General features: G+C 41.0%; 1 protein-coding gene across 3 annotated transcripts in view; it reads right to left on the minus strand.

Annotated features, from left to right (window-relative positions):
• Window positions 1–21,573, minus strand: part of Pfkm (phosphofructokinase, muscle) — a 38,235-nt gene that overhangs the window by 13,954 nt on the left and 2,708 nt on the right. Inside the window, exons 3-6 of one of the 3 annotated variants that reach the window (XM_033763564.1) lie at window positions 11,218–11,259; window positions 8,733–8,786; window positions 6,813–6,905; window positions 551–624 (exon numbers count right to left, since the gene is read on the minus strand). In XM_033763564.1, the coding sequence (XP_033619455.1) occupies window positions 551–624; window positions 6,813–6,905; window positions 8,733–8,786; window positions 11,218–11,259 (263 nt within the window). Of the gene's footprint in view, window positions 1–550; window positions 625–6,812; window positions 6,906–8,732; window positions 8,787–10,298; window positions 10,449–11,217; window positions 11,260–21,573 lie in introns of those variants that run through there. The other 2 variants (XM_010638318.3, XM_033763563.1) reach the window with 2 other exon arrangements.

Consider the following 21,573-nt stretch of genomic DNA (forward strand, 5'->3'; position numbering starts at 1 on the left):
AGCATAGCTCTCATAAAAAAAAAAAAAAAAAAAAAAAAAAAAAAAAAAAAAAAAGTGACTTTTTACCAAGCTATAAAATTTGAGACAAGGAGGGAAGGCAGGCTTTACAGAAAGGGGGCAAAGCATTAAAAGGGAACAAAGCCAAGCAGGAGCTAGAACCTCAGAAAGGCAAACAAAAAAACAGTATGACTGTTCCATACTGTGGCTCTATCCCCAGATAGAGTAAATTTACTATAAAGACTGCCCATTTCTGTTTCTCTCTGTTTGGGAGAGAGTGGAAGGAGAAAAGAACGCTTCTTCTTCCTTCTTCCCTCTTCCTCTTCTTCTTCTAATATGAACAGGCAGTATGAAGACCCAGAGTGCAGAAATCTGGATCCCAACATCATTATTTAGGCAAGAGTAGGAAGGAGTGACTCATGGTGACAGAGACTCAAGGAAAGGCAAACAGAAATGTAACTGGGATATAAAAAAGGAGAAAATGAGAGGAAGGTGGGAGTAGAATAAGCAGAAAATGGAGAAAGAATGCTAGATGACTAAGTAGGGAACCAACCTCATGGACAAAGAAGACTCTGGCACCAGTAAAAATACCAACTCGAACCACAGCCCTGACAGCAGCATTCATACCTGCAAGGAGGGAAGAAAAAAGTCAGGCAGAGCTTACACCTAAGATAAGCAGCCCTGGAATCCACTGAAGTTATATCTGGCTAAAGATGGCATCAGGCCTTTTCCTAAGCTTTTCTCTGAAGCTAGAATACTACTCTCATCCAAGTCTCTGGTCTCCCTACTCCCAATTCCTGTATTCAGTGTCAGTAGGGTTCTAGATAGCCCATTCATCCCGGCTATCTCTAAAATAGCCTCCCTTTCTCAAGACCTTGCCAGGATCATCTGAAGAATAGTAATAAAAGCAAGCAGTGAAGAAAAGTAAGTATCTTCCTCAATGTGTGCTGTACACTGCTAAGAACTTGTCAAACAGCATCTCATTTAACCTTATCCACAACCCTGGAGTTGCCTGCACTTTACAGATTTAGAAACTGAAGCTCAGAGAGAACATGGTCACACAGCTTGTACTCCAAGAAAGCTGAGATTTGAATGCAAATCTTAAATGCCTGAGCTCATACCACTACGATGGATACAGCAGGTTTTTCCTTGTTTTCTTCATTGAATCTATAGACATCCAGATTCAGGAGTTTCTTTGGGGGGAAAAATAAAAAATATGACCTTCTGTGGTTTGGTGACTAGATGGTGTAGTTTATTTCCAAATGTAGTAAGTACATTATTGGAAAGTAAATTCTCAGTCAAGACACACACACACACACACACACACACACAGTCTTTTAGTGTCATTTGAGTGGTCTTCATTCCAATATGTGCCACACAGTTGTAATTTTCTGGCTCCCACACTGTCAGAGGCTGTGACTAAGTATACAGAAAGATGGAGAACCTCTTTTCTCTGGATCTTCTCCTAGCACTCAGTTAGTCAACAGGGACTTGCTGACTTTCTCCCGCAGTGCTGTATATTAAGATGTGCATGGGAATTTAACAATATGCTGTAAATTGTTCTCTATATGTGCCACACAGTTGTAATTTTCTGGCTCCCACACTGTCAGAGGCTGTGACTAAGTATACAGAAAGATGGAGAACCTCTTTTCTCTGGATCTTCTCCTAGCACTCAGTTAGTCAACAGGGACTTGCTGACTTTCTCCCGCAGTGCTGTATATTAAGATGTGCATGGGAATTTAACAATATGCTGTAAATTGTTCTCTCTGCCTCCCCTGGGAGGAAAAACTAGGACTGAAACAGAGAGCTGAGCCTTCCCATTTTTCACAGGTAAATATCAATCCTTGTAGGAGCCAATGACAAGAATTCTCTTTCAACAGCACTGGAGCAGCCAACATGTCCCAACATACGGCGTGATATGGATGTCCCTCGTATGTGTTCTGTACTAGGAGCAATACTGATACTCACTAAGGAACTGCACATACTAGAAGCTTTTGCTGCACTAAACACTGCCTCATTGGTAAGATCTGGGAGACATTCCTATCCTACACTGTAATGTGAGACGTTCAGGGTGGATCTTAGACATGATGGGTCTCATATCTTATTTTCTGTTGGTTTGTTTTTGTTTTGTTTTGTTTAATAGGGTCCCACTATGTAGCCCAGGCTAGCCTCGAACTCACTGCAATCTTCCTGCCTCAGCCTCCTCAGTACTGGGATTACAGGCGTGTGCCACCACACCTGGCTGGATCTAGTATCTTGCAGACAAGCTGGATCAGCTTCTTGTGTACCACTGTAGCCATCCTCTCCACATATCACAGTGTAAGTTTTTGCTTCAACCTAAAACCAATTCACATGGTCCTTAAACCATGCTTAGAGTAATACCAGATTAGCAAGCACTACGGAAACTAGTAATTAGAAAAATCTCAGCACCAGACTAAAAGTCATTATAAACTATTGAATAATCCAATGCTAGTATGAATGGAATAGAATAAAAAAGACTAGAATGTCTTTTTTTCCTTTTTCTGGTTGACACCAATATTACGTGGCTATTAGTTCCAAATCAAATTGAAGGTCCAACCACTCATGGAGCAAATTTTAACTGAACAACTACTGTGCTCCTGGCACTGTGCTAGGCACTGGGAATACAGGAGAAATGCAGGGTCTGGTAACACAAAAATAAAAGACTTCATAATGATCTCAAGACACACAGAGAATTACAATATGGTATACTGATGCCTAAAAGAGAGGTATGTACAAAGATCAGTGGGAACAAGGACAAGAGGATCTAAGCCTGCCAGAAGTAAGTCAGAAAAGATAGCATTGTCCTGAGACCTAAAGGACATATTCCCTTTAGATCTTTTTGTCAGGTAGAAAATCTGGGGAAGAGTGCTCTAGGCAGGAGGGATAGCACAAAGGTAAGGGTCAAGAAATAACTTTGGACAATTCAGTATTACACAGAGTAAAATGAGCCCGGTGTGGTAGCTTATGTCTGCAATCCCAGCACTCAGAAGCCCGAGGCAGGAGGATTGCCACAAGTTCAAGGCCAGCCTGGGCTACCCAGTGAGACCCTGTCTCAAACAAACAAACAAACAAACAACAACAAAGAGTAAAATGCAAGACAGGAAATGGTAAGAGGTTAAGGTAACAGATAGTAGACACCTGGCTCAGGGAATCCATGAGTTTTGCAAAATTATGTAGTACAAGGTTGCAAGTAATGAAGAATCTCAAACTCTGAATGAGAGGGACATGATGAGATCTATGCATCAGAAAGAAAGAAAGAAAGGAGGGAGGGAGGAAGGAAAGAAAAAAAGAAAGAAAGAAAGAAAGAAAGAAAGAAAGAAAGAAAGAAAGAAAGAAAGAAAGAAAGAAAGAAAGAAAGAAAGAAAGAAAGAAAGAAAGAGAAAAAGAGAAAGCTGGCAGCATGTGACAGGCAGCTTGAGGGAAGGGTAACTAGGATTAGGAAGCTTTCTAGCATCTGAGATAAGACAAGAAGATGGCCTACACTGGAAGGGTGGCATCTGGGACAAAACAGATGTTATTCAGAAGAGATCCAGGAAATTAGACACAACAGGGCATATCTGATCGGCAAGGTGATTGGATATCAGGATGTTAAGAATAAAGAAATGCTCTATGTTGACTTAGGCAAAGGGTTAAACCATGGTGGGCAGAGAATATCCAAATTTGTTAGGCAGGAAAATAATTTCACAGATAAGATTATCTTCTCTTCTTCCTTTATCTTCTCACCTCAACTCTACCAACCTCCAGGGTTCATCTCGCCTCTAAATGAAAGACTGACTGCCTAGAAATCAAGTTTCAAGACCCACTTTGTGCTCTTCTACATGTGCCGCAAACTCTATCTCCCTAAAATACACAGACTAAGGTATACAGAGGGTTTATGCTAAGGAGTCTCAATAATTCTCTGGACTATCCCATGCATCGGCCTAGTCTGGATCCATACCAGTCCTGGCCAGACTCTTCTTGGCTGTTCCACATTGCCCTAAATAACCTCTATGAGCAGCTGCCTGACTTATTAGAAGCAAGACGAAGGATAAGATTACAGGCACCATACAAGAGGTATTCTGGGTACACCCAGGAGGGGCTCTGGAGAACTCTTATAAACACATAGTTTGGAGTCTCCAGTTATATAGCACATTTGTGAAGAGGTTTGGGGGAGAACAGCTGTGAGTGAAGAGTCTCTAAGAGACTGCATGGGGGAAACACTAATAAATGACTTGGTACAACTTTTTAAAAAGCTCATGCTAAGAAGTTTCTACTTGAGCCATGTATAACTCTTTTTAAATTATGAGGAATAAGCACCTGTTAGACGTGAATTATACTTTCCAATGGATATGTACCTAAAAGTTATAAACTCTAGAATAGCAAGCCAGAGTGGTAAGGGAATCCTCGTTCCTATAAACCTTTAAAAATAGGATATGCATGCATTTGGAATGATTGCCTGTCTAGAAACAGAGGGTTAGAGCCGATGACTGATGTCCTCTCCAGGGGAGGATATACCAATGACATTAGACTAAATATGGCATTGGGCAGGGGGGCTCGGGCCTTTGCTGAATTAGGAAGGGAATTAGAATTTCGTATTTAATCATCCAGCGTCTCAGAATTCTTGGCTTTCCAGCTCAGGTTGACTCCTAGCCATTTTTATATTGCAAAAGATTAGCTTTGTTGAGTTCAGGAAAAGCACTGTAGCCCCTATGGATTTTATAAAGTTCATTCTCACTTTCTCATGTGGCCCATACACCTAGGGAAAAAATATTTCTGTGCTTTCTCCCTGGGAGAACCAGAGTCCAGAAAACTTACCTTTGGAAAGGCAGCTTCTCTACTGGAGCTGCTCCTTCAGTTAGGACTTCTCAGCCCTATTTTTGAGTTTTCTATCTTGCCTCCATGGTCTTTTAGAATTTCATTTTTTACCACCACCCCCCAGACTCTACTGACATGTGCCTGTGATGTCACACGGAGTCACAGGTGAGATACTGTATTTCCTCAGCACTCCGTATCATAGAGCGGTCAGGTCAGCCCTAGAGAGAAGAGGGTCTCATTGCTTGGGGTCAGAAGCTGGAAACGCTCTGCTGCTCTTAGAATCAAGTTAAATTCTAGGCCCCTGTTCTTGTTTTGTTTGATTTGGTTTGGTTTTCTTTCCTCTTTCTCTCTCCAAAGAGCTCTCTTCCTTCATCATTTCATACTCTGTGTGTCTCACGTCAATCTTTTAGCACATTCCTCCTCCTCACTGGATGATCTAAGTCCATGGGCAATTTTTCTGAGGTCCAGGACCAATGTACACAAATTTGCGGTGACGATCTCAGTGTTGGCATGGATTCTGCCAGCAGAGAAGACAAAAGTGATAAAACCCAAGCTGTGGGTCTCTAGTCTCCACCAGAGCTCTGCATCGCTATTCTGGTCACTTCCTAAATTCAAGCCTTTCTGTCTTCCTCTAGTTTCTTCAACCTAAAATCCTCTAATGTATAACACATATCACAACCATAATTAAACAGACATTAGTTTAAATATATAAAGTCCAGTTCTACTAATATATCAAAAAGAAATATTATAAGAACAAAGATTTTTTTTTCATTAATGCGTCCTTGGCAGCTATCATCCTGCTTGGCCAGTCAATTATTAAGCTCAATGATTCATTTTAATTATTAACAACAAGTTCATTGAGTGTTTAGTATTTGCCAGAAGCCAGTCTTCTAAAAATACTTGAGTAACGGGACCGGTTTCTTGAAAACTTATCTTCTTAGTGAAGTTTGGTTAATCCAGCCAGGATCTTTCATTCCATTATATAAGTGGATTCCATTTGACTAATGCATGCTTGTTTGTTTTTATTTATGTAGCTTATACAAGAATTCCAGTGATACACAGTATCTTTCTCCCATTAAGCTGTAAGTTCTCAAAGGAAATCAATGTCTTCACTATAGGGATCTACAAAATGGGTGCTTGGTGCCAAATCAAGGAAAGCCCGGGGACAGTGGCACAGAGAGGACAGACTAGCAGAAAGCTCTTTCTCCCTTTTTTTTTTTTCTTCCATCCCTTGTAACACATGTCCTAGTAACCCTTTCAAAGAAATTCTGGCCCTTTTCAAAGTATTATAAATTGGAATATACAAGAAAATCAAAGTAGAAAAGATGCTTTTTTAAAAAAATTAATATCTTCTCTCTGTCCCTTCATTTTTCCTATATCCCTGCTTTTTATGACTCTTACGTTTCTTGTAGTTCACCCAGACAAGGCTGTTTTCCATCCCTGAACCTCTAAAATGGATGTGTATTTGTTAACTTCCACTATTCCTATTTTTCAAGGGATAAATGGATAGGAAGGATGGGAAATCCAGGGAAATCACAGCACTGCCTGGCTCTGGTAAGTACAGGAACTCTCTAGTCTCAGAGTTAATATCCAGAGCTCTAGCTGGGCTCACCAAATACCAACTCTAGGTCTCTTCCCTTTCCCACTCTTTTCCAAGTTCTTGAAGTAAATCTACCTTCGTACTGCCTCCTCAACAATTTTATCTCTTTAGTTTCTTTCCAATATTGCTTGAGAAAACACTACTGTTTTAGGTATCAGAAGTCCAAAATGGCCCCAAATCTTCACTGAAACTTGGAAAAAGATTTTATGAAGATTTGGGTAAATAAAGATAGAGCAAATAAAATTCAAATAAACTTGAGGACTTAGACCTGAAAGAGACGGTTAGGAAAGGCTTGGATTCCAGTGTGAACCTACAGGAGGCTCGTCCTATTCTACAATCTAAGGGAGTTAAGAAACTTCAGGAGAAACTCAAGCTATCTTTTCTGCTCCTTCCTCCTTACCTTGGGCATCTCCACCAGAGGTTAACACGGCAATGGCTTTGCCAATCCCCAGGGTTTTGGCTGCATGATGTTCTTCATGGGTCATGATCCACTCTAGAATTTAAGACAAGAGTCAGTTAAGCAGCAGCTCGTTCAAGGAGCCACTTGCTCAAGAAATGTCTGTTAGACTGGCTACAGCCACCCAGACTCTCCCACTACTTTAAATCTGGGCTAGGAAGACTGGGAGCTTTGGACTTCTTTTAAAGCCGCACCCTCATGGAGTGGCAAGCTGAAATGTCACAGTAATCAAGGCCAAGACTGCAGAAGTCCTGGCTAACCCCTCCCTGGCCCCTCCCACCCAAGTGCAACCTATTTGGAGAATAAGCTAAGGTCAGGAAGAAGGGCAGTTGAGTGAAGAGACATGAGAAAGAAAGGAGGAAAGCTGAGTTAGCCTCAGGTATCCTTCCCTTTAATGAAGGAAGAGTTGTCCCGGAGGGCAACAATGAAATGGGGTTTGAGGCACTCAGAACCAGTAATGTAGGAGCAGAAAAGCAAAGGTAGGTTGGGTTATGGTTAAGATTAGAGTTGAATCTTATGGAATAAGTGATTGAGTAGGACTGGGTGATACAGAATTGAAACTGGACTTTGAGGTTATGAAAGCACTTTGAAGCTTGGGCAGATTAGTAGTATTGGTCTTAGGAAGGGCTAGGGATAATATTAGTGCACTGCTCTGGCTCAGACTGTGACAGAAGGACAAAGTCCCCGAGCGCCCACAGACCAGGCCCTGGTGAGGTGTGAGATGCAGACCCCACTCTGTTTCTGAAGGTTCTGTTTCCCCCAGGGCCAGGCCCAGCAGCATGGATGAATCTACACTGGCCCTGGATCTCAGAGGCCTGGATTCGAATTCTGGTTTTCCCACTGTTTAGCTGGGTGATCTTGAACAATCCACTTAGTGTCCTAGTCCACTTTTCTTATCTGTAAATGCAAATAATAAAACTCCTTGTCTGTGTCTGATGGGGCTGTTGAGCAGATCCACGGAAGGTATCTAAATGGGCTAAATTGTATGGTGCCAAGGAGACAAGAGGCACATTTCTCTAGACACTAGCAACGGGCTGGTGCTGACCTCGACGTTACCAGTGTTTGGAACCAGGTCCGCTCATGTCCCCTGAAAGCTGCAGGGCAGGCTCTCTGTTGCAGCAAGAATCCCTTGTCCAAGACACCCCACTCATCAAACCAGTCCTAGTCACACCCTTTTATTACACTTTTACTGATCGACAAAGGTCCAGATAGACTTTTTTTTTTTTTTTTTTTACTTTTTTTTGGTACCGGGGATCAAACTCAGGACCTTGCACTTGCAAGGCAGGCGGTGGAACCACTGAGATAAATCCCCGGCCCACCGATAGACTTCTTTCTGGGTATCTAAATCACATAATTGTCCAAACTGGATCGCTCATTTTACAATTATTACTTTAGTGGCTTTTTTTTAGTGGAATTTTGTTTCTTCTGCACTAAAAAGAAACTTGGACTAGCAAGGATCAGGAACATACAGCCCATATGCCAAATCCAGAGTCCTCATGTTTTTGTATGGCAGAAAACTGTTTTTACAGTTTTTAAATGGTTATAAACCAGATGAGATGGTGCACGCCTATAATCCCAGCACTTGGGAGGCTGAGGCAGGAGGAACACCACAAGTCCAAGGCTAGTCTGGACTACATCGTGAGTTCAAAGCCAACCTGAACTACATAGGAAGAACCTGTCTCAAAATAACAAACAAAAATGGTTACAAAAATATCTCATAACATATGAAAACACACAAAATTCAAATTTCAGTGTTGCTGGGTGTGGTGGCATATGGTTGTAGTCCCAGCTACCCCACAGAATAAGGCAGAAAAATCATGTGAACCCAAGAGTTCAAGGCCAGCCCAAGCAACACAGTGAAACCTTTTCTTTTTTTTAATGTGAGACAGGGTTTAAGCCGAGCGTGGTGGCACACACCTGTAATCCCAGTACTAGGGAGGCTGAAGCAGGAGGATTGCTGTGAGTTCGAGACCAGCCTGGGCTAAATAGTGAGTTCCAGGTCAGTCTTAACTACACAGTGAGACCCTGTCTCAAAAAAACAAAACAAAACAAAAAAGAAAAGAAAAAAATGTAAAACAGGGTTTTGTTATATAGTTCAGGCTGGCCTTAAACTCAGGTGATCTTCCTGCCTCAGCCTCCTGAGCAATGGTATTATAGACATGCACCACCACACCAGACTTGAGACCCCATTAAAAGAAAAAAAATGTCTCAGTGTCCATACTACTCTTATTTGCTTATGTACTAACTAGAGCAGAGTAGATAATGTAGCAGAGACTCACTAGGCTGCAAAGCCTAAAATGCTTACTATCTGGCCTTTTATACAAAAAAAAACTCGTTGACTACTAGATTAGATGACTGCTAAAGTCACATTTCCTAACTAGACTGAAAATTCCTCCAGGGAAAGAATCATATTCATTTCCAAGACCCAGAGCCTACCAAAGCTTAATGAAGTCAGTGCATATAACAGCAGCTCAATGAACACTTTCTGAAACCATTAATGAGCTGATGCACACTACAAAAATGAGAATGCATAAAAAGTAAAAATAGACCTGGATACAGATATATATCCTCTATATTCCCTCTACTTTTAAAAACATACATGGACACAACCCTTTTAAAAACATACTTGGACACAACCAGGGTTTAAGAAACTATACAATTACAAGTAGTGAAAGGAACAGTGATACACCCACTCTTATTTAACTAGATTGTTAACATCCAAAGTCCCCTTGTTTTTTTAAAAAGACTAACCAGCTGGAGCAGACAGAAACCCAAACACTTGGAAAGGAAAGAAACAGACATGAGTATGCTGATCTCTTTTTTCCTGGGTTGTTTCTTCTCATCCCCTCTTGCAGCACATAACAGGGATAGAAGATTCATCACAGACAGAAGCTCATATGACAATTTTCCACCCCTGGGGCTCCAATGAGGGAGCGAATTCACCCCAAAAAATGAGAATTAGGATGCAGACCTGTAAACAATAGCTCTCCTTCCTCTCCTGTGACCGAGACACAGGGCACAGAAAGACATGCAGGCTCACACACACATAAGCATCCTGTATAGACCCACAGTGGCACGCATGTAGCAACGGACTGACACAGGTATATAATCACACGTGTGTATGTGTGTGATAACGCGCGCGGGAGGCAGGATTCCGGAGGCGGCATCACACGGACGCCGGAGAGAATTGGGTGAGTGCCAAGGAAGGGGTCAGGCGGCCAAGGGCAACGCTGCCCAGCCTCCACCCACGCATCCGAGCTTCCCAGGGAACAGAGCTACGCGTGCAAGTGCAGGGAGCGCAACCGAGGGGTTAGGGTTCTTCAGCCCATCCCCCTCTGGGCTCCGGCGTCTGAGGCCACTAGCACCTCCGCTGGTCCCCAGTCTCTTTCAGTTCTCCCCGCATTCTCCTCCCAGCACATGAACTCCCACCTCACTCTCGGATTTCCCCGCGCTCTGCCCCCAAGGCCTGCTTCTTGCCTTTCAGTCTTAGCTCTCCTCTGTCGCTGCTTTCTCTCAGATTGTCCTTGGGGAAAGGGGGAGGGGAGCTTGGCGAACTCGGGGAGGAGCCAGGTGGAGGAGGGAGGAGGAGAGGAGGATTCCCAACCTCCACCAACAGATGCTGACAAGGAGGCTCCGCCTCCCCCTCTAGCCTCTCTCCTCCTCTTCCTCCTCCCTCTAAGAACTCTGCCCCGATCGGGTAGCGTTTTATTTTGCCAAAGAGCCTAGGGTCCTCATACATATCTTGGAAGTCTTCTGTTCTTGTATGTGGGAGGGATCAGAAATTGTTTGGTTGCTTCTCTTGTTTTCAACAGAAGCAACTTTTTCCTACCCGGACTCTCTGAGACTGCATTCAGACATCTTAAGCAGTTGATAATCAAACAACCCCGCTCTGGCCCCATCCCACCTTCCTCACTCGTCCAACAAATATTTATTCAGAGCCTGTGAGACAAGTTTTGTATAAGGTGCCAAGAAATGAAAAGATACCTGTGCAAGACTGAGTCCCTGCCTTTGAGAAACGCCGCGCACTGATACGTAATAACTTCACAAACTTCTTTTGCATTTGTGTTACCTTTCTCAGAGAAAATACAGAAAAGCTAGCTTGTGTGGAGAGAAGTACCAAGAGGCAAGAGCGCTGCTGTGACAGGCCCCCCTCCAAGCCTGCAGTAGGAGTAGTGCAGGATTCTGTGGACTTCGCAGCAAACAATCCATCCTGGGAAAATGGGTCAGACGTTTCCAGAGCAAGAAATGGATCCCTTCTTCAGGTCTCATTCTCTCCTTCCCTTGCTCCATCCTACGCCTTATCTTCAATGCCTCTCCAGAGTCATCTGTGTTCCTGCTTTTTTTTAACTGCCCTCCCTCTTGCTTACTTTTGGTTCTGCCCCTGCACATCCTGGCTGCAAGCAATGAAAATACAGGTGAATAAGAGATAAAATCATTTGACTGCACAAAATTACAAATCTTTGTGCTGCAAATGATACCATCAAGAAAGGGAAGACAACCCACAGAATGAAAGAAAATATTTGCAAATCATATACCTAGCAAAGGACTGTATCTAGAATCTATAAAGAACTCTTGCATTTCAATAATAAAAAGGCAAAAACTTGATTACAAAATGGGCAAAAGATCTGAACAGATCTTCTGACCAAAGGAGATATACAGGCAGCAAGTAAGCATATTAAAAAGATGTCCAACATCATATGTCATTACAGAACTGCAAATTAAAAATGAGGCGCTGGGCCTGGGATTTAGCTCAGCGGTGCTGCTGCCTGCCTTGCAAGTGCAAGGACCTAGGTTTGATCCCAGGTACCAAAACAAACAAACAAAAAAAAAGTGAGGTACTATTACACACCTTTCTGGAATAGCCAAAAAAAGAAAAAAGAAAGAAAGAAAGAAAAACAACTTACAGTATCAAATGTTAATGAAAATGCAGTGCAGCCAGGACTCTCAATGTTGGCAGAATGCACAAAGGTAGTCATTGTAGAAGACAGTTTGACTGATTCTTACAAAGCTAAACATAGTCTTACCACATGATCAGCTGTTGTATTATTAACTCAAATAAGTTGAAAATGATGTCCACACAAAAATCCACATATGAATGTATATTCATAATTGCTAAAAACTGGAAGCAACCAAGATGTCCCTCAAAGATGAATGAATAAAGCAATTTTAGCACATCGATACAATTAAGTATTATTCAACACTAAAAAGAAATTAGTTATGAAACCATGAAAAGACAGGGAGGAACTTTAAACGCATATTGTTTAGTAAAACAGGCAGTCTGAAAAGGATTCATGCTGTATAGGTCCCACTATCTGACATTCTGGAAAGACAACTGTGGAGACAGTAAAAAGATCAGTGGTTACCTGGGGCTTGAGGAAAAAAACGGTGGGCAGAATAGGTGGAACCCAGGAGATTTAGAGATATTAAAACTCTTCTGGATGATGATATAATGGTGGACATATGCATTTGTCCAAACTCTTAGAATCATAAAAGAGTGAAATCTAACATTAAATGTAGACCTAGTTAATAATAATGTAACAAACTGGTTTGTCACAAAATTACCACACCAATGCAAGAGAACAGGGTAGAGATGGGGCGTATGGGAACTCTCTGTTTGATAGTATAATTTTTATAAGCTTAAAACTGTTCTCTAGGGCTGGGGATTTAGCTCAGTGGTTCGGTGGCCTGCCTTGCAAGTGCAAGAACCCGAGTTCAATCCCGGTACCCACCCCCCAAAAAAAACTGTTCTAAAAAATAAAGCCTGTTGAGTTAAAAAAGAGATATATTATGTTCAGCAAAATATCAAATAAAATTGTGGCATTAAAAATTTAAATGGGCAAGGGGCCAGGGATTTAGTTCAGTGGTTCGGTGGCCTGCCTCGCAAGTGCAAGGACCCGAGTTCAATCCCCGGTACCAAAACAAACAAACAAACAAAAATTTAAATGGGCAAAGTTTGAATAGATATCTTTCTAAAGAAGATATGCAGTGGCTAAGAAGCACATAAAAAAATGTTCAACACCACTAGACACTAGAGAAGAGCAAATCAAAACCACTTCACTTCATTTGAGGAGAGGGGAAGAAGTAAAAAAGATTAATATGAATATGTATTTGTACCAATTCTTGATCATAAATGTGTTCATTATGTATTGCTAACATGTACTAATTTTCAAAATGTTAAAAAGTATCCTTTCATATCCACTAAGATGACTATTATTTTTTAGTATTAGTTGGGGCTGAGGGTGGAATCCTAGAAAAGGATAACTTTTTCAGAAGCACTCAGTCTTTGCCTATGATTGTCTCAGTGGAATCTACAAACTTTAGGGTGTTATTTGGTAGGAGTTACACTAGCTTTTTTTTTAAAAAATATATAGAATAGTTGACAGAAGAAACATTTCATATTAAGTAACTGTAAATATCTTCTTGCTAAGAATACTGAGGAAACTTTATTTATTTTTAATTCACTTATACATTCCAGGTGTATTTACTGAGGTCATATGAGAGCCATTGTGCCAGGTACTGAGCTATAAGAAGTTATCGTGGAGTCTATGATCTTGATGGCTCATGGGAACTGTTTCTAAGAACTTTGCAATCCACTGGGCCTGGGCTATAACTGAAGAAATCAATAATCCCACTAACATCTGTGATGTATCAAATTCTTATGACATGAACATATTACTTGAGAGTAAATAAAAAAAAGAAAAAAATATCTGAGTAGTAATATTTGGTGGTATTTACTCAGTACTGTTTAAGGGAAGCCCATCAGTGGGAACAAATATTCCAATACTAGACATATGGATAATACAATGAAAGAATAACCCAGTAAAAATAGATTCTTCTCCTTTTAATCCTAAACTCCAAGACCATACATTTTCCTTCTTTCTAATTAGCTGTGCAACAAACAACTTCCAAATTTTAAATATGGGTTTACAGGAATCTTCACAACTTGAAAGAGGTATTTTAGGTTGCTATGATTGACTTACATTATGAATCAAAATTTGAACTCATAATTTAATGGTGGACCCATGATGGAGAGGATTTTGAGATCTGGGCAGTTCTAGATACACATATGCATGGCTCCATATAGTGTATGAATACTCCCCTCTAATGGGGAGGCTGAGAAGTGTTCTTTATGGCACCGTGTTGGTGCATGAAGACTACAAATGAACACAGTGTGATGATTAAGAGAGAGTGTGCTGAGAAAGGGGTCTAAGCATTGCTATAAAACCTAGGATGCTGTCTTAGGTGTCAAGAAGGCTTAGATCACGGACCATAAGAACAAAGCAGCAAGTCATGTGGGCAAAAAAAGGTGATGCAATATATTCTTGAGGCCACCAGACTAAGCCAATACAGGAATAATCTCATCCCAAGATCATTTTCATTGTTGATGTTATTTAATAGAGCTAGAAAAGGATGTCCTAGGTCCTTTCTTCAGATGAGAAAGCTGGAAGGTGCTGGTTTGCACTGGAGAAAAATCTAAGGCTCCCTGCTAGGTTTTCAAGATATTGTATTTCTGTTTCAATGACTCACATATAAGGGCTTAGCCACAGGGCTGCTAGAAAGCTAAGACTTGGTCCAAAATATACCCAGTTTTCAGTTTTAGTTGAGGTTGGTAGTTAGAAATCAAGGTTCAGAGTAGGTGAGCCTGGTAGGGAGTGGGGGGGTGATTAATCATAAAGACCGAATATGTAAGAAAGTGATCCAGTGGATCCAGGAAGTCATGAGATTAAAGTCTACCATTCCCTCTGTCTTTCATTATCTGGTGATAGTCTTCTTATTTTTGGTATGCCAAGTAAAGATAATATGTACAAGAGAGCCAAATGCTCTCTCACCTTATGCCACGCCCCAGTACACACAAATGAAAGGCATATTCTTTTGTGCTGATTTTCAGTGTACAGGAAAATATGTAAAGGTACTGTTAGATTTCCCAGAGCTTTGCAGGTTTCTGCCAATTATTAGGATGTGAAGTCAGGTAAGCAAAATGGGAAAAGTGATAATTCTTTTGAAAGAGGACACTTTATGGGAGAGAAAGATATTTAAAGAGAAATCCCTAGCAGCTACATAAGTAGAGCACTTGAGTGGGGACGCTGAGATACTCTGAACCAGAGGTCCTCCACATTTTTGACACCAAAGACCAATTTCACAGAAAACAATTTTTCCATAGACTGAGAAGAAGAAGGTTTTGGGATGACTCAAGCACATTACATTTATGGTGTGCTTTATTTCTGTTATGATTACACTGTTTTTTTACATATATATAATACAATTACTATGCCATTCACCATAATATAGAATCAGTGAGAGCCCTGAGATTACTTTCCTGCAACTAGACGGTCCATTCCGGGAGTGATTCTGTGGCGATTTCAGGATATTCCACTTTGACCTTAATCCAGCAAGTACGGAGATATGAAGTTATCATTAAACAGACTTTTAAGGCCACTGTTATTTGTGATCTCAAACAGTTGTTCCTCTTTTAGCATGGACAAAGTCATTTCATCTGACTTATTCACAATGGATCATGGATCCATTTCTTCCCAGTTTGGGGGTCTTCTGTGGTAGGGAAGTAATGCCCAAACACTTTTGAAAGCTGAACTCAGTGATCACGTACCAGCTGAAAGAAAGAAAGCTCTGGGTGTTTAAAAATCTCTGCTAATGTTTGAGATACTCCAAAACTCGTAAAGTTCATTCATCATCACCCCCATAATTCCAGTTTGGGTTTGAATGTAGCTGCTTTATCTGCCAACCTGAATACATTCACCATTCTCTCCTAAAGTAACAAATTGAGGCTTTTGAACAGGCCGAATATGTCACACAAGTAAGAAAGTTTTGTGACCCACTCTGAGTCACTGAAATATGCTGCCAGTGAGGAATGATTTGCTAAAAGAAATCTCTGGAGCAGCTCTCATAACTCAAAAGCACTGGCCAGTGATCTACCTTTAGCAAGCCACCTCATTTCTGCGTATAAGAGAAGACAAGTGTGCTCTGTGTCCACCTCCTCACAGAGCAGCACGAACACATGAGTTAAGGGTATATACTTTAATGTGGTTGATAATTTTAATCACAGCCTGTAAAACATTGTTAATTTCAGGTGACATTTTTCTGCTAGCCATCGTTTCTCTCTGGATGACACAGTGTATAGACTCACACTCAGAAGCAACCTTTTAGACCTGAGTAGTGAAACCAGAAAGCCATCCAACTAGGGCAGCCTCTCCATCTATGCCTATACTGACACAAAATGACCAATTCAGTTTTCTTAATGTATAATCGTTCAAAGACTTGCAATAGTTCTGCAGCTGTGGTATTGGCTGGCAACAAAAGTGCACATAACACACCCTTGTGTACATAGTCCTGAAACTATACCATACAAAAATAAGCATTACTGCCTTGTTGTCAACCCTGATAGACTCATCAACTGGTTCATGCACCATGGTTACACACTAATCCTCTCCAACAATTATGCTGCAATATCCTCTGCTATTTCATTAATTTATTTTGTTATGGGGCTAGCAGATAGACAAAAACATGTCAACTTTAGAACTGCAGCCTCTCCTACAAGTTCATGACAAATGTCCTTAGCAGCAGGCAGAACCAACCCTTCATTGACAGTAAAGGGCTTCATAGTTTAACAATGCATTTAGCCACTAAGAGTGATGCTCTCAGTGCAGATACATTTGATGAAGTGGTAGCCTGAAATGATTTTGTTCTTCATGTTCATGCTTCTCCTTTGAAAACTCCAAGGCTTTCATTTTAATAGAGTGCTTATGCGGTGAAGTAGTTTTGAAGGTTTCATGCCTTTGTTGGCTGGTTGCTACATATTATAAAAGGTGGGCTTGGTGAAGGTTGCAATGAACACATAATTTAAGGGTTTGATATTTTCCTTTAACTGAAGCTTTCTTTTTTTGGCATTCTTAGAGTCTTCTGTGGTCTCATCATTTGGTCTTTTTCAAAGGCACGTGACATTTGTTTCACTAGGGTTACTTTGTGGACTTACCAAAACTGTGACTGACACAGGTGTGCAGTGCAGCAAAGAGGCATGGACAGAAGTAGTAACTAAAATAATGGATGGGCCATGAATGGACGAAAATAAGTATCAGATTCTGACTTAAATCCTACCACCAGATATATCTGTATAATTGAAGTACATCAACTATAAAGCCTGCCACCAGATGCAGCTCAATTGTCACATGCCACTCAATGATAGAGTTTTGATATGAGTTGGCAGGCAACTGATTATTTATGGTTTCCATGCAGTCACACCTCTCTGCTAACATTAACCTGTATTTGCAGTCACTCCCAGTGTTAGCATCACTGCTTCAGCTGCACCTCATATCATCAAGCATTAGATTGTCATAAGAAGCGCACAACCTAGATCCCTTGCATATGTAATTCACATAGGGCCCTCTCCTATGAGAATCTAAAGCCATCGCTCCTCTGACAGGAGATGGCTCTTGGATGGAAATCTCAGCTGTGGGGAACAGCTGCAAATACAGGTTAAGCTTTGTTCACTAACCCATTGCTCACTTCTTGCTGTGCAGCCCGGTTCCTACCAGGCCATAGACCAGTATTGGTCCGTAACTGGAGCTGGGGACTCCTGCTCTAACTGCCCTGACTCCTATGCTCTGACTGTTAGCTCTGTATGTTGTAGACGGGAAAAGGAAGATGTGGAGAGCTTCGGACGATGCCTTGCAAACCAGGATACAACTAGATATCACTACCAGGTTGTTGAGCAGTTCATATTGACAAGAGAACTTTTTACAATGAATGCCAGTAGCTGGGGGGCAATAAAGAAATGTTTTGTGTCATGCCCGTGAATCCATATACTACCACCATGACTTGGAATGGGTACAGAGCTATATCAAGACCACTGTAATGAAAAGACAAAGAATTTGATGATAACATTAGTAATGGTGTGCCACAGCATTTTAGAATGAGAAGTAGGTGTGGTGGTTATCCAAGTGTGGCCCAAGAAAAAAACATAATATATTAGAGGTTTCATATTTCCATGAAACAAATACTGAACACCTGTTATACACTAGACACTATTCTAGGCTCAAGAGGACCCAAAATGGAAAAACAAAAATGCTCTTTCTGTCCTTGTGGAACTTACATGCTAGCAAGCAAGGCACATAAAATAGTGACAAGTGCTAAGAACCGCAGACAAAGAAGTACAGGAACAAGGGTGTTAGCTTAAGCTGAGTGGTCCAGAAAAACCTAAACATATGACATCTAGAAGCTTTTGGGGAGAATAGGAAAAGTCTGAGGCAGTGACAAGTTAGGATTCTCATATCAAAAGAACACCAAGATTTCCTTTGGATTAGAATAACAATTATAAATGGGCTACAATGAGTTGGTGGGTTAAAGTAAAACACTCACAGCAATTAGTTATGGGTTTTCTGTGTTGAAACAAATATCTATCTGGCTCTTTCAACACAACCTCTAGGTCTTATTAGTCACTACTGCTAATAGGCAGTGTGTTACCTGTTTTCCCCCACTAGATGGGAAGATCCAGAAGGCAGATCCTTGCCACAGGTGTGAAACTACTATCCACTCTGGGGAGTCAATTTTAGCTTTTGGTGAATAAGGGTCATCCCTAGAGACAGAACAGCCTCTACCAGTTACTAATATGAAAGTTTCTGACAGAGGACTTCTCTGGGTATTTCACCTCACTTGACATAGTCAAGCTTTTTGTCTGAATATCCTAGTCAATTTAAGTAATGGTTCACAGTTCAGTCCAAGAGAATCAGCATGATCCAGAAATTGCTTTGAAACACAAACTCTTGGGCCTACCTGGGACTTACTGAATCAGAAATTGTGGGGCTGGGACATAGCAATGTTTTTGGTTGTTTGTTTGTTTGTTTTGCTACTGGGGATTGAATCCAGGGCCTTCAGAGTTACACCCTCATCATATATATATATATATATATATATATACATATACATACACATACACATATATTCTTTCTTTTTAATTTAGAGGCAGCATCATGCTAAGTCATTAGGTTGCCTAGCCTAAGCTTGAACTTGTGATCCTCCTCCCTCAGCCTCCCAGAATGCTGGGATTACAAACAGGTATGCACTACTATGCTTAGCTAGCAATGTGTTTTAACAAACCCTTCAGTGATTGTGAACCATTTAGAGCTTTCAGTGATAACTAACGCCCCTACTGTGGCATGCGTGCCATAGGTTTGTCCCCTCTGTAGGAATTAATTGAGGAGTAACAGATTATTCTCAACCTCAGCAATTTTGACATTTTGGGGTACATAATTCTTTGTTGTAGGGGACTCCTGTGCATTAGAGTATATTTAGCAGCATCTCAGGAAACTTGGAATGCTAATCACTTTTTTTTTAAAGGCTCAAGGCCAGGTCACAGGGTAAAGGGTGAAGCTTGGGTGACCCACTTCCTTGCTATGCCCTAGTTCAGGACCAGTGGGCTCATCATAGTCCAGGCAGAGCTGCTTGTACTAATGGCCAATGAGTTGGAGAAAATAACAGCTACAGCTGCTTCCTGCTAGGAGTGAAACAAGAAACATGTATTCTACTTTTCATGACAGTTTGGCATCTCTACATGTAGCTTCACTAAGAGTAAGAAGAGAGTCCATATGGATTTTCCATCACAGCAGAAGCAACAGAGGATCATTAGATCAGGGTTTTGCAGCTTACAGTATTAGTAGCTCTGTGTTCACCTCTGCTACCTGTGTTATTTGATGGCATGAGTTCTTCATGGCGGCCCTAGAGGAGGGGTTGCTCTGTCTAGAAGCAAGGAACAGAGTGAAGCAGTGGCCCCCACCTCATCAGAGCAGGTAACCACTCTTGTCACCCTATAGTCTATCCTCTACTCAGCAGCCAGAACGATCATTTTAAGATACACATATGATCCTGACACTCTTCAGAGATTTCCCATACCACAGGGGTGTTAACAAGACCTAGAAGGCACCATAAAATATGGCTCTTGCACTGTCTTTACAGTTCACCCTCCAGCTGTTCTTCATGGAACTCAAGTCATACTGGCCCACTTTACTACTCCTATGGGCAAATTCCTTGTTAATTCAGTGCCTACTCTTTCCTTTTTATTTCTGGAAAGTTCTTCCCTCTTTGCCTAGCTAGTGCATATTGATCCTGTAGACATTCCTAAGAGAGAGCTAGCTTTCTTTCTTTCTTTCTTTCTTTTTCTTTCTTTCCTCAGGTTAGCTGGTTTTTCCTGTTTTAAATATTGATTACATATTTTTCTCCATTTCATTAACATCATTCTAATTATATAACTGTACATAATTATATAATTACTGCCTTACTCCCACAAGACTAAAAACTTTTTTTCTTCATTGAGTTTATTGGTGATTACATTCATTGTTGGGATCTTGTACCTTTACATGACAGATCTTGGTTCTCATTTTTTCCCCATACCCCTGCCCTCCACTCCCTCCACCCTCTGCTATTTACAAAGACTTTGTTTCCATTTTTTCTTTTTCTCATATTTTTCTTTTTCCTTCTTTCCTTTCCCCTACCCTTCTCACTTCCCCTATACCTTTAGCCCTTTTCTTCGTATTTCACATTAACAGTTATACAACTTGGATATTACTTACACTTTTAGTTTTTCACACCAGAGAAACTATTCATTATATATATTTCTTATTTATTTCACTTAAGAGTATGCATCCATTTTCCTATGAATGATTCTAGTTTCTCATTCTTTATGGCTGTGTATACTCCATTTTATAGAAAAAAAAACCACATCTTCTTTATGCAGTCTTCAACTAATGGGCAAATCGGCTGTTTCCAAGTTTTAGTTATTACAAACTGTGCCACTATAAACATGGGTGTGCATATATCATAGTGGTATGATTCTTTTAATTCTTTTGGGAAGATACCCAGCAGAGGGATAGCTGGGTCAAATGGAACCTCTAATCCTAGTTCTTTGAGGTGTCTCCATATTGATTTCAACAGTGGCTACACCAGTCTGCACTCCCACAAACAATGGAGAAGGGTTCCTTTCTCCCCACAAACCTGCCAACATTTGTTATTGGATGATTCCTTGACAGCAGCCATTCTTTCTGGGGTGATGCGGAATCTCAGTGTTGTTTTCATCTGCATCTCTTAATGACCAGTAATGTTGAAGATTTTTTCATATATTTATTTGCTGCCATTACTTCTTTATCTGAGAAATGTCTGTTCATTTCACATGCCCATTTTTGAATTGGGTCTTTATATTTGGGGGGCCAACACTATAAACTTCATGAGGGCAGTGTATCTGTTTTACTATTTATTTGTAGTGCTAAGTACAGTGACCAACACTGTATGTGCATGACTAATTTTCCCTCAACTGAAAAGAGGGAAAGAGACAGAAAGAGAAGATAGGGAGAAAGAAAGGGGAAAGAATGATGGAGGCAACGAGCAAAGGAGCACTGGAGGCCCCATTGGGGCTGGGAAGATATTTGATCCCCTTTTTCTAGTGGGAAAGCTGGACAGGTTAAGAGTGGCTCTTACCTGAGGAACTATTGTCTAAAGGCAAAAGCTGAACATTAAAATTTTATTCATGGGAAAATGGTGAGTTTAACCTACAGAAGCAGATCCAAATGGGTCATCAGGGCAAAAGGGGTCTGAGGCAAGTATTAAAAATAGAGCAAAAAGGGCCAGGGATTTAGCTCAGTGACACTGCACCTGCCTCACAAATGCAAGGTTCTGAGTTTGATCCCCAGTACAAAAAAATATA

The sequence above is a fragment of the Fukomys damarensis genome, unplaced genomic scaffold (genome assembly GCF_012274545.1).
Source record: "Fukomys damarensis isolate Sample0158 unplaced genomic scaffold, DMR_v1.0_HiC HiC_scaffold_15, whole genome shotgun sequence".
Lineage (NCBI taxonomy): Eukaryota > Metazoa > Chordata > Mammalia > Rodentia > Bathyergidae > Fukomys > Fukomys damarensis.